The sequence below is a fragment of the Lipotes vexillifer genome, unplaced genomic scaffold, assembly GCF_000442215.2.
Source record: "Lipotes vexillifer unplaced genomic scaffold, Lipotes_vexillifer_v1.1 scaffold215, whole genome shotgun sequence".
NCBI classification, from domain to species: domain Eukaryota; kingdom Metazoa; phylum Chordata; class Mammalia; order Artiodactyla; family Lipotidae; genus Lipotes; species Lipotes vexillifer.
Genome location: NW_006776544.1, coordinates 153,302 through 167,229, shown reverse-complemented (window position 1 = coordinate 167,229; position 13,928 = coordinate 153,302). Strand labels below are relative to the sequence as shown.

The 13,928-nt window shown below is 37.5% G+C and overlaps 1 protein-coding gene across 1 annotated transcript; it reads right to left on the bottom strand.

The window, feature by feature from the left end:
• Positions 1-12,730: 12,730 nt before the first annotated feature.
• Positions 12,731-13,693, bottom strand: LOC103088434 (olfactory receptor 1009-like). Its single transcript, XM_082930882.1, is given in 1 exon segment — positions 12,731-13,693. A coding segment is annotated over 1 exon segment (963 nt).
• Positions 13,694-13,928: the final 235 nt, after the last annotated feature.

Here is a 13,928-nt window from a genome sequence, read left to right as displayed (position 1 = left end):
GCAGGAAGTTTTATTAAAAGAAAATTCAATAAATGTTACATAATCTTCAATACACAAAGAGTACTAACCTAAGAATCACACAAGGTGTCAGGTCTTTGATTTCAAGCTCATGAATTTTTCAAAAATGAAGTTTAATGAACAATACATAATTTGCACATGGTGAATAATTAAAACAGTATAACTAATCCTCCCTCCAATTCCAGACCAACAGTCTCTGTCTCCAGAGGCAACTACTATCAATTGTGGGTGCTTCAAGAAATTTTATGTGCTTATACCAGCATTTATATACATTTACATTTTTTCATATTTACACAAAAGTGATTGCACAATCCATAATAATTTCAGAGCTTTTTAATTTAATATATTTTGGAGATCTTTCTGTATCTGCATGCATAGATCAATCTCATTCATTTTAACATTTACATTCTGCCTTGGCATATGAATAAGCTATTATTTATTTATTTTTGTTACAGAGCTTGTTTTCTAAGAAATAAAAACATTATAGATACAATGAAAATTCTTTTTGTCCCCAATCCCATTTCTCGTGAGCCCCAGAGGCATCCACTATGCTAAAGTTGCTGTGTGTCCTCCATGTTCATGTTTTTATCCTACTATGTATGAATGTATCTATAAATAATACGTGATAATATTTTGTATATTTTAAATTTCACACAAATGGCATAACATTTTGCAACTTGCTGCCCCCCAGCACCCACCACTTCACATTTGTTTCTTTAGACCTATCCTTGTTGATAGTTGTAGTTTTCGTTCACTCATTGTTGATTTATCTTGCTCCTAGTTATACTGAATACTGTGGGTTTGTTGGCTTTTCCTTGTAGGCTATAAATAAAAGTCCTGCAGTTGGAATTATTTTTCTCAAATCCTTGCTTTGACTTTGCACTGGATAGATTAATAAAAGGATGGAAGATTCTTATAAATTGAAAACCTGGAAACTTTTTGGTCTAGAAAAGGATGGACATTTATGTTAATAAATTTTAGCCAGTACAAACAATGTTGCAATAAATATTCTTGAATATGTTTTTTGTATTTCTTTAAGGTACGTAGGAGTTGAATTGCAGGCTCAGAGTATATTCATATTTTCATATTTACTAGGTATGACCAAATTGCTCTCTAAAGTGGATGTGCAAATACTTATTCCCACAAGTAGCGTAAACAGTTATGTTTCCTCACATTCTTGCCTGCATTTGGTATTAGCAGATATTTTTATTTGTGGTAATCTGATGTAATAGTATCTCTGTGTTAATTTAATTTGCATTTCCCTGATTATTAGTGAGGATAAAAGAATGTTTTCATCTTTTTACTGGCCATTCAGGTTTTCTCTTTTGTGCATTGTCCAATAATATTTTGTCCATTGTTAATTTGGATTGTTGTTTAATAAATGTAGTCCTTTATGGAATCCATATCTGTCTGTTATATATTTGTTGCAAATATCTTCTCCAAGTCTGTCACTTGCCTATTAACTTTGTTTATTGCAATGTCTTATAGCATAGAAAGATGGAACGTTTTATTTTTTTTTTGATGTGGTTAAATTTATCAGTCATTTACAATTTGTACTTTTTGTGCCTTATTCAAAAAATCCTTTCCTACCCCAATATCATTAATATATTATTCTAAATTTCTTTTAAATTTTAAAAGTTTTTTTAAAAAACTGTTATTGAGTCCATCTTGAATTTATTTCTATATATGATGAAATATAGAAAATTAATTTTATTTGTTCCAATATGAATAAGAAATTGTTTCTACACCACTTATTGAATAGTCCCTCATTTCCTCTCATGATCTACGATGTCAGTTCTGTCACATACTAAGGTCCCTTATACAGCTGACCAATGAACAACATGGGTTTGAATTGCACAGGTCTACTTATATGTGGATTTTTTCCAACAGTAAATACTACAGTACTACATTATCTGTGGTTGAATCCACAGACGTGGAACCAGGGATACAAAGGAACTGTGTGTATATGAAGAGTCAACTGTAAATTAGACATGGATTTTCGACTGCAAGGAGGGTTGACATCCCTAACCCATGCATTGTTCAAAGGTCAATTGTATTCTCAGCTTTGTGTCTGGGTCTCTCTTTTCTCCAAATGATCTGTTTGCCTCTCTCTACGCAAATACTATGCTGTTTTAATTACTATAGTTTTCTAAGTCTTGATATCTGTAGGATAAGTACTTCCTATTTATTCTTCTTCATAACTGTCTTCGATATTCTTGGTTTCTTAATTTTTCATATGAATTTTAGAATCAGTTTGTTAAGTTTCATGAAAAATCCTGTTGGAACTTTGTTTGGAATTGCCTTGAACTGAAAGATTAATTTTTGGAATCGTGGACATCTTTAAGTTAATGAACTGTTGTATATGGAAAAATGGTATATATCTCCTCTGATTAAAGTCTTCTTTTAAGTCCTTCAGTAGTGCTTACAATATTTTCCTAAAGATAATGGGCATCTTTTGTTAGAGTTTTACTTAGGTTAATAGTGTGGCTTGTTATTACGAATGGTAGCTTTTTTTAACTAGTTTTATCTTTTTATTTTTTTTTAATTTTATTATTTTTTCTTTTTTTAAACATCTTTATTGGAGTATAATTGCTTTACAATGGTGTGTTAATAGCTGCCTTATAACAAAGTCAATCAGTTACACATATATGCATGTTCCCATATCTCTTCCCTCTTGCATCTCCCTCCCTCCCACCCTCCCTATCCCACCCCTCTAGGTGGTCACAAAGCACCAAGCTGATCTCCCTGTGCTATGCGGCTGCTTCCCACTAGCTATCCATTTTACATTTGGTAGTGTACATATATCCATGCCATTCTCTCACTTTGTCACAGCTTACCCTTCCCCCTCCCCATATCCTCAAGTACATTCTCTAGTAGGTCTCTGTCTTTATTCCCATCTTGCCCCTAGGTTCTTCATGACCTTTTTTTTTCTTAGATTCCATATATATGTGTTAGCATACGGTATTTGTTTTTCTCTTTCTGACTTACTTCACTCTGTATGAAAGACTCTGGGCCCATCCACCTCACTACAAATAACTCAATTTCATTTCTTTTTATGGCTGAGTAATATTCCATTGTATATATGCGCCACATCTTCTTTATCCATTCATCTGTTGATGGACACTTAGGTTGCTTCCATGTCCTGGCTATTGTAAATAGAGCTGCAATGAACATTTTGGTACATGAATCTTTTTGAATTATGGTTTTCTCAGGGTATATGCCCAGTAGTGAGAGAGATTACTACAAGCAACTCTATGCCAATAAAATGGACAACATGGAAGAAAAGGACAAATTCTTAGAAATGCACAACCTTCCGAGACTGAACCAGGAAGAAATAGAAAATATAAACACACTAATCACACGCACTGAAATTGAGACTGTGATTAAGAATCTTTGAACAAACAAAAGCCCAGGATCAGATGCCATCGCAGGCGAATTCTATCAAACATTTAGAGAACAGCTAACACCTATCCTTCTCAAACTCTTCCAAAATATAGCAGAGGGAGGAACACTCCCAAACTCATTCGATGAGGCCACCATCACCCTGATACCAAAACCAGACAAAGATGTCACAAAGAAAGAAAACTACAGGCCAATATCACTGATGAACATAGATACAAAAATCCTAAACAAACTACTAACAAACAGAATCCAACAGCACATTAAAAGGATCATACAACATGATCAAGTGGGGTTTATCCAGGAATGCAAGGATTCTTCAATATACACAAATCAATCAATGTGCTACACTATATTAACAAATTGAAGGAGAAAAAGCATATGATCATCTCAATCGATGCACAGAATCTATCAATGTGATTAACCATATTAACAAATTGAAGGAGAAAAACCATATGATCATCTCAATAGATGCAGAGAAAGCTTTTGACAAAATTCAACACCCATTTATGATAAAAACCCTGCAGAAAGTAGGTGTAGAGGGAACTTTCCTCAATATAATAAAGGCCGTATATGACAAGCCCACAGCCAACATCATCCTCAATGGCGAAAAACTGAAAGCATTTCCACTAAGGTCAGGAACAAGACAAGGTTGCCCACTCTCACCACTCTTATTCAACATAGTTTTGGAAGTTTTAGCCACAGCAATCAGAGAAGAAAAGGAAATAAAAGGAATCCAAATCGGAAAAGAAGAAGTAAAGCTGTCACTGTTTGCAGATGACATGATACTATACATAGAGAATCCTAAAGATGCTACCAGAAAACTACTAGAGCTAATCAATGAATGTGGTAAAGTAGCAGGATACAAAATGAATGCACAGAAATCTCTTGCATTCCTATACACTAATGATGAAAAATCTGAAAGTGAAATTAAGGAAACACTCCCATTTACCACTGCAACAAAAAGAATAAAATACCCAAGAACAAACCTACCAAAGGAGACAAAAGACCTGTATGCAGAAAACTATAAGACACTGATGAAAGAAATTAAATATGATACAAATCGATGGAGAGATATACCATGTTCTTGGATTGGAAGAATCAACATTGTGAAAATGACTCTACTAACCAAAGCAATCTACATATTCAGTGCAATCCCTATCAAACTACCACTGGCATTTTTCACAGAACTAGAACAAAAAATTTCACAATTTGTATGGAAACACAAAAGACCCCGAATAGCCAAAGCAATCTTGAGAACAAAAAATGGAGCTGGAGGAATCAGGCTCCCTGACTTCAGACTATACTACAAAGCTACAGTAATCAGTATGGTATGGTACTGGCACAAAAACAGAAACATAGATCAATGGAACAGGATAGAAAACCCAGAGATAAACCCATGCACATATGGTCGCCTTATCTTTGATAAAGGCGGCAAGAATATACAGTGGAGAAAAGACAGGCTCTTCAATAAGTGGTGCTGGGAAAACTGGACAGGTACATGTAATAGTATGAAATTAGAACACTCCCTAACACCAGACAAAAAAATAAGCTTAAAATGGATTAATGACCTAAATGTAAGGCCAGACACTATCAAACTCTTAGAGGAAAACATAGGCAGAACAGTCCATGACATAAATCACAGCAAGATCCTTTTTGACCCACCTCCTAGAGAAATGGAAATAAAAACAAAAATAAACAAATGGGACCTAATGAAACTTCAAAGCTTTTGCACAGCAAAGGAAACCATAGACAAGACCAAAAGACAACCCTCGGAGTGGGAGGAAATATTTGCAAATGAAGCAACTGGCAAAGGATTAACCTCCAAAATTTACAAGCAGCTCATGCAGCTCAATATCAAAAAAGCAAACAACCCAATCCAAAAATGGGCAGAAGACCTAAATAGACATTTCTCCAAAGAAGACATACAGACCGCCAACAAACACATGAAAGAATGCTCAACATCTTTAATCATTAGAGAAATGCAAATCAAAATTACAAGGAGATATCATCTCACACTGGTCAGAATGGCCATCATCAAAATATCTAGAAACAATAAATGCTGGAGAGGATGTGGAGAAAAGGGAACCCTCTTGCACTGTTGGTGGGAATGTAAATTGATACAGCCACTATGGAGAATAGTATGGAGGTTCCTTAAAATACTAAAAATAGAACTACCATATGACTTAACTAGTTTTATTGAGGTATAATTTACAAACAATAAAATTCACCAATTATGTGATGAGTTTTGGCAAACGTATACAGTTGTGCAATGGTGACTACAATCAAGATGTGGAACATTTCCCTCACTCAAAAAAGTTTCCTCATGCCCCTTGAAATGAATATCCTCCACTCACACTGGGTCCCTGCCTACTGAGGATATATTTCTTTTCACAATAGTTCGTCTTTTATAGAATTTTATATAAGTGGAATTATTATATATGGTATATAGGCTTTTGTGCCTGAATTCTTTTACCCAGGATAATGTTTTTCAGATTCACCCAGGTTTTTGTTTATATCAGTAGTTTCCTTTTTATTGCTGAGTAGTATTCTATTGTATGGATGTACCACAGTATATCTATTCACCAGCTCATGGTTGTGTCCATCTTTTGGCTATAATGAATAAAGCTATTATAAACATTCACATGACAAGTCTTTGTGTGGATGTGTCCTCATTTCTCTTGGATAAATTCCTAGGGTGACATTGCTGGGTCATATAATACGTGTATGTTTAACTTCATAAAAATTGCCAATCTGTGTTATAAAATGGCTATACCATTTTTGCATTTCCACCAACAATATATGCAAAGTTCTTAGAGTTGTCCCACATCCTTAACAACACTTGATGTTATCAGTTTTCTTCATTTTAGCCAGTGAATGGTAACTATTTAAAAATTCTATTTTCTAATTGCTTTTGCTACTGTATAAGATTATTATTGAGTTTCTAAAAATATCTTCTTTGCAACAATATTTATGAATTCCCTTAATAGTTAAAATAATTTGTCTGAAAATTCTCTTTGGTTTTCTATGTAACCAATCAGGTAGTCTATGAATAATGATACTTTCTTCCATTCCAGTGCTTTAATCTATTTCTATTCTTTGTCTTATTGAATTGACAGTGATCTCTCCAATGCAATGTTAAATAGCAATTTGGAATGCAGTTATCCTTATCTTGTTCATGGCTCTGATGAAAATGTTTCTAAAGCTTGTACATTAATCATAATGTTTATTGTAGGTTTTTGGTAGCTATCATTGTCAGATTAAACTTTTCCCTCTATTTTGATTTGTTTCAAGGGTTTTTTTTTTCCATAGAGAAGAGTGGTTGAATTTCATTTAATTTTTTAAATCTATTGAGATGAATAAATATTATTTTCTCTTTAATCAGCTTAAGTAATGACTTGTAGTAACGGATTTTCTAAGATTAGACTATAATTTAATGCCTGAAAACAAGCCCATTTGATTGTATAGTATTATTTTTATACATTTGTTGAGTTCAATTAATGAATATTTTAATTAGGACTTTTGAGATTTTTATCAAAAGTGAGATTGGCATATAATTTTTGGTCTTTTAAACAAGCTTGTCTGGTTTTGGTTTCAAGGTTTTACTAACCTCATAAAATGGATCGGGTAGATTTTCCTGTTTTTTCTGTTCTCTGGAATACTTTATATAATGTAGAGATTTCCTGTTCTGTGATAGTTTGATTAACCTTACCTGTGAAAGAATGTGGGATTGGTGCCTTTGTTGGCAGAGAGGTTGGCTACTGATTGAACTTCTTCAGTGTCTAATGGCCTATTCATGTTTTCAACTTATTCTTGAATAAAATTTTGTTAATTTGGATTTTTCTACAGAATTTTTCATCTCATCAACGTTTTTATATTTATTGGCATAAAATATTTCATAACATACTCATTACTTTAAAAATCTAAAATGTTTAGTAATATCCCTATTATCATTGCTCATATTCATTATTCAGGTCTTGATTCTTTTTTACTTTTTCAATCTTATCAGAATAATGTCTATTTTATCAAGCTTTTAACAAATTAGGTTTTGGTTTATTAAGCATTTTTATTTTTGTTTCCTATTTCATTAATTTCTGTTTTGATATTTATTTCTTTTCTTTTTCTTTCTTCTGGTTCACTTCACAATTCTTTTCTAACTTTTTGAGTTGAATGCTTAACATAGTAACATTCAGCTATTTTGTTTCATATTGCATACATCACATTTTCTTATATCACATCAGTTACACTCTACAATTTGATATATGTCATTCAATAATAATTGTGTGTAATTTTAATTAAAATTTTTCTTTATTCCATTTAGAAGGATTTTTATCTAAATGTATGGGGGTTTGGGGGGTATTTTTAATTAACTTCTATTTTGTTGCATTTTTATGAGAATGTTATTAATATGATATTGCTTATTTAGAATTTGAGACTTGCTTTGTTACTTGACTTGTGTTACAGTTTTGTAAATCTTTCAAATGTGACTGAAAATAATGTGTATCCTATATTTTGGGGGCCCAGGACTTGATATGTATGTGTGTTTGTGTATTAACTCAAACTTCATAATTGTGCTGTTTAATATCATATATTCTTCCATATCTGCTTTATCAGTTTCTGAGAATGGTGTGTTAAAATTTCCCTTCTAGTAATAAGGATCTGTCAATTTTTCTCTTGTTCTGTCCAATTGTCTCATCTCTCAGAGCCCCATTTTCTCTGTCTGTAAAATGCAATGAGAAATTGTGTGTAAAACAATAAGTTCTGGGATTGTAGGCACTCAATCATCCAGAGGTGCTCTTGCTTGGTTGTTATTACTATTTTACATAATAGTGATATTAGTAAATCCAAGCCCTGCCCCCTCAATAAGTTCTCAAGAGGGCTTGGTTTTGGAGGGTGAGGCACACTGTTCATAATGAAGCCCAAACAAGGAATACTAAATCACGTTGATCAAGTCGTATTATCTAGGCAAGGCCAGTGACAATTAGGAGTCACCTCATTCACAAGGAAAAGCAGTTGCTTCTAGAATGTGCATCTCTTGGGAACTTTCTTCAAGTCACCAAAGGGACAATGGTCTCAGGGTGGAGTGAGCAATTATAGAGCAATGTAGGGACCAGACCTCAGTATCCTTCCTTCAGCTAAGCAGGGCTCCTGGGTATTGGAACCTCATGAAGTTCTTGAAGGAACACATGTATACTGGTAAAGTCTTTAAAGATTCTAGACACTCCCAAGGGTCCCTTTCTTAAAATATGTTTCTAAAGAAGTTTTGGCAGTTTTCCTATGAGAACTGGTGTTTTCTCAGGTATTTGAGCAAGAGGCTGAGGTGATTTTTGGGAAATCTCTCCTTCTCCTACCTGGGTCTAGTTTTAGGAGAAAGCCCTAAGAGCAGACCAGAGGGTATGGTAACCCTCCATTCCCACCCTTACACTTTCTAAATGAATGGGATGGCAGGACATTTAAGGATATTTTCTTTCCTTCTTTACTCCCTTCTTCCTTCCCTCCCTTCCTCCCTTCCTTCCTTCTTTCTTTCCTCCCATTCTTCCTTATCTTTATTTCTTTCTTCCCTCTGTGACTCAGATGTGTTAAGCAAGGGCTCAATCTAAAGAAAATGTGTTGCTACTGATTCAGTCTCCAGTGTTCATCTCTCAGTGCCTTGATGCCACATGTATATAGCACAAACCTAGAATTTTTAAAAAGTGAAATGATCACTCTAATAAAGGTTAGAAAAGTAGTTTAACGTGAAGGCTCTAAAATCAGACAGACTTGAGTTCAAAATTCTGACTGACTCTATCCCATACTGTCTGTGTATGTGTAACTGAGCAAGCCACAAATCCTCTAATACTCCTCATAAAGTCAGGATAAAATCACGTTGTTGAACCCATGGAATATACACCACCAAGATGAACCCTGATATAAACTATGAACTTTGGGTGATTATGATGTGTCAATGTAGGCTCCTCAATTGAAACAAATGTACCACTCTGGTGGGGAATGTTAATAATGGGAGAGGCTATGTATATGTAGGGGCAGAGGATATATGAAGACTTTCTGTACTTTTCCTTGAATTTTGCTGTGTACCTAAAACTTCTCTAAAAAATAAAGTCTTAATTAAAAAAAAATTAAATCAGTTTGTTATGAGGATTAAATGAGATTATCTGTGGATTTATCAGTGTCTGGCATTTGCTAGGCTCACAATAAATGCTAGCTCCCTATTCCCTTCTTAAACTCATATCTAGTTAACTCTGTCCTGCTTTGAGCTCCACATAAACCCTCTTCAGCTACAGGCACATATTTGTTCACCCAATGGGCACTTGCTTTGCACAGCCCACTATTACTGGGAAAGTCAAATACAGATGTCATCCATTTTCCCAAAGAACTGTAATCTAGATGGAATACAACACACACACATCAAATCAATAGAACGCAATGTATTTGCAAATGCTGAGTTATAATGCTGGGGTTGGGGGGCGCGGGCAGAGGCATAAGAAAAGGTCAAGCAGGAAGTAAATACTGGAGGGGAGGTAGACTATTGAAAAAGGAAAGGAGGGGGTGAATTAGTAATACCCCTCTGGCTCTTCAGAGGGTTCAGAAGTAGACACAAATGGGCTTCCCTGGTGGCGCAGTGGTTGAGAGTCCGCTTGCTGATGCAGGGGACGCGGGTTCGTGCCCCGGTCCGCGAGGGTCCCTGCATGCCGCGGAGCGGCTGGGCCTGTGGGCCATGGCCGCTGAACCTGCGCGTCCGGAGCCTGTGCTCCGCGGCAGGAGAGGCCACGGCAGTGAGAGGCCCGCGTACCGAAAAAAAAGAAGTAGACACAAATGCCTATGGCAAAGCCCAGTGAAAAGTTCCTATTCTTCCCATGAACAACATTTCATTAATGCCAACTTGGCTCCAGGCACTGAGGTGGTTAGATAGGTATGAGACACCTTGGTCTTCCCCTACAAGGCATACAGTCTAGTAGAGGAAGCAAGATATGGGTATAAGAAAAGTGGAATAGAATAAGGTAGTATAGGAGTATAGGATGATTGCATGCTGTAATCATTGGTTCTAAAGTTCCAAGGAAGGGGCGAACACTTTCGGTCAGCTCAGGAGGAAGGTCTTGATTAAAAATATGGGGAGTATCTTTAACTGCTGAAAAGTGAGGGTGTTTTGAATGAAGAAAATAGTAAGTGCAAAGGGGAGGATATGAAGTATGGGGAAGGGAAGCGGGGTTGTGAAAGATAAAGTTTGAGAGGTAAGATTCTGATTGTGGGGGAATCTGTATGTTAAAGGATTTGGACTTTATTCCGAGGACAATGAAAAGCCACTGAAGAGTTTAAAGTAGAACAGTGGATGTAGTCAGACTTCTGCTTAGAATAATCATAAGGCAGCAGTGTGGAGGATAAATTGGTCAGGGCAAACCTGGAGGCAGTGAGACCAGTTAGGAGGCTACTGCAATAGTCCAGGCAAATGATAAAATAGAGAAAAGTCTGCTCTAGGACAGAGGAATTCCCAATAAGGAAGGTGTCAGAAAACAAGATCCTCCTCTAGGTCTGGCTGCCTTTAGACTTGAAGCGACTACACCAGGTCACACTTGCTTAGACCTTGCCCAAACCTAACTTGACGACAAGTTTTGAGTCAGGAAGTAATTCCCTGATAGCTTCTTGTAATCAAGGCCTCACACTTTTTTTTTTTTTTTTTGAGGTATGCGGGCCTCTCACTGTTGTGGCCTCTCCCGTTGCAGAGCACAGGCTCCGGACGCGCAGGCTCAGCGGCCATGGCTCACGGGCCCAGCTGCTCCGCGGCATGTGGGATCTTCCAGGACCGGGGCACGAACCCGTGTCCCCTGCATCGGCAGGCGGACTCTCAACCACTGAGCCACCAGGGGAGCCCAAGGCCTCACATTTGTTTGTTGTCTGGCCAATCTTAGTGTGGACTGTAGACAGAGAACAGAGTAAAGCTAGAGTAAAGTTTTATGGAGGTCTTGGCCTCCATAAAATATGATTCTTACCACAACTGTAAGTATTCACCCACTCAAAGCCATCTTGCGTCAATTTAGGGAAATCAGAGCTCTATTTAGAACTTCCTCACGTATGGTAGTAAGGAATTGTTTAGATGTTAGCAAGACCTACAAAGAAGGTACATCAGCCCTACCCAAACATCACCCCATTTTGTCAATAACCTTTGCTTCTAAATTTGCCTTCTACCCTGTTCCAGCCAAACCAGCCTTTCATGCATCTAGATTCTATTATCTCAGCCTTTGATTCCAAGTCCCCTCATTCCCTTCACTACTCATCCATTCTTACTACTCCTCACTCTTCATAGATTTTATTCAAACCACCCACCTCTTCCTAGAGGCTCTCTTATGAACCCAGTCTATTCTGCTCCCTTTGCCTTGAGTCCCAGCCTCACAGCTTATATCCCTTGGTGCTTATTGATAGGCACCCCAATAATCCAGGAAGTGATATAACAGAATGGAAAGGAAATAAGCTCTTTGGACAAAGAGACCCGGATTCAACTCCTGTATTAACCATTAATTAGCTGTGTTACCTTGAGTGAGTTACTTAATGCTTTTTAGCTATAGTATTCTCATCTGTAAAATGGGAGCAACAATAGTACCTATATCACAGAGTTCTTAGGAGGATTATGAGGTAAGTGATTTGGCATTTATCACATAGAAAGGACTCAATAAATGTCAATTTAAATGAAAAGTCATAGTTCAGTTGCCTTTTGGGTGGGATCTTCTGTCTTCCATAAATTAATTGAAAGATGCCAAAAGTTAGTGACCATAGATTTCTTCCTTGTCATCCCTCTCCACCCCTGCATCTGGAAAGGGCTCTGTAAACAACGTGTTCATTAATTTAATGACAAGATCAGGCATAATACAAAGCCACAGATAAATAATTGGCTATGGGAAAGGGAGTGGGTCTTAGGGGACAGAAACTAATATAAATTTGAGAGACCAGATTTACCAGAAAGTGAAAAAATTCGGAACCCTTGGGCCCTGAAGGTTAATAGAGAGGGCGGCATCTTGCCTTATGCAGAAACAGTGTAATGTAGTAGAAAGGGAGTTTCAGAGTCAGGCAGTCCTGAATTGAAATCTAGTTTCCACTGCATTCAAGCTATATGACCTTGGACAAATCTCCAAATCACTTCAGGTTCTCAGTTTCCTCATCTGTAAAATTAAAATAATAATATTTGACTTCCAGAGTTGTGGAGAGGATTCAAGGTCTAACCTATTTAAAATGCCTAGAATAATGCTTGAGACATGGTTGGTGGCCAAAAACACATCACCTACCTCTTCTTCCCTTCTCTGTCCTTCCTTTATTGCATTGAACATCATGGAAATCTGGGTAGGGGGAGGGGGAAGAATTGTGAGGTCTTCCTGAGAACATTCCCAAATGTTTCCTTCACATCTTTGGTCCTCAGACTGTAGATCATGGGGTTGAGCATGGGGATGACCACTGTGTAAAATACAGAGACCAGCCTTTCCCTGCCTAGTAAGTACTCAGAGGTTGGGCACAAGTAAATGAATACCGTGGTTCCATAGTACAAACTGACGTCAGTCAGGTGGGATGCACAAGTGGAGAATGTCTTGTGTTTGCCCTGGGCTGAGGGGATTCTGATGATAGCCATGAAGACACATGTGTAGGAGACCAGGACTACTGTAAGGGACACAGACACATTAAAACCACCACAGACAAACAGGAGAAGCTGAAGGACCTGTGTGTCAGAGCAGGAGAGTTTTAAAAGGGGAGAAATATCACAGAAGTAATGAGTGATGACATGGGACTTACAGAAGGCCAGATGAAAGGTTGTGCTAGTGAGGAGCACTGTGTTCACTAGGCCCATGGCATAGCTGGCAGCCACTAGCTGCAAATAGAACCTTGGGAACATGATGATATGGTAGAGCAGAGGGCTGCAGATGGCCACATAGTGGTCATAGGCCATGGAGGCCAAGAGGAAGAACTCAGTGACAGCAAAGATCACAAAGCAGCTTGTCTGGACCACACAACCAGAGAAGGAGATGGTTTGGCAACCAGAGAAAAACCCCATCAACATTTTGGGTACGGTAATGGAAGAATAACATAAATCAATAAAGGACAGGTTGCTGAAGAAGAAATACATGGGAGTGTGGAGTCAGGAGCTCACCACAATGAGAACAAGGAGGCCCAGGTTTCCAACTACTGTGACTGCATAGATGAGGAAGAAGAGGGCAAGTAGGATGGGCTGAAGCTGAAGCTCATTGGTGAAGCCCACAAGGAAGAATTCACTCAACTCACTGGCATTGCCTGCTCCCATTGGGCCACTGCAGGTCTGCGGGAGGGATATGCATGACAATAGGGAGACGTGTACAGCTCAAGTCCTTAAACAGAGACTTGTAGGATCTGGTCCTGGCTACCGAGGGCATGACACACACAGTTGTGTGTGTCAACTGTGACAAATACTTGATCCTGGCTCACCTATTTCTTGCTACCCTCCAGCCTATTGTATACAAGGTTTAAAGGTATGAGAATGGAATTTGAAGTCAGAAGAA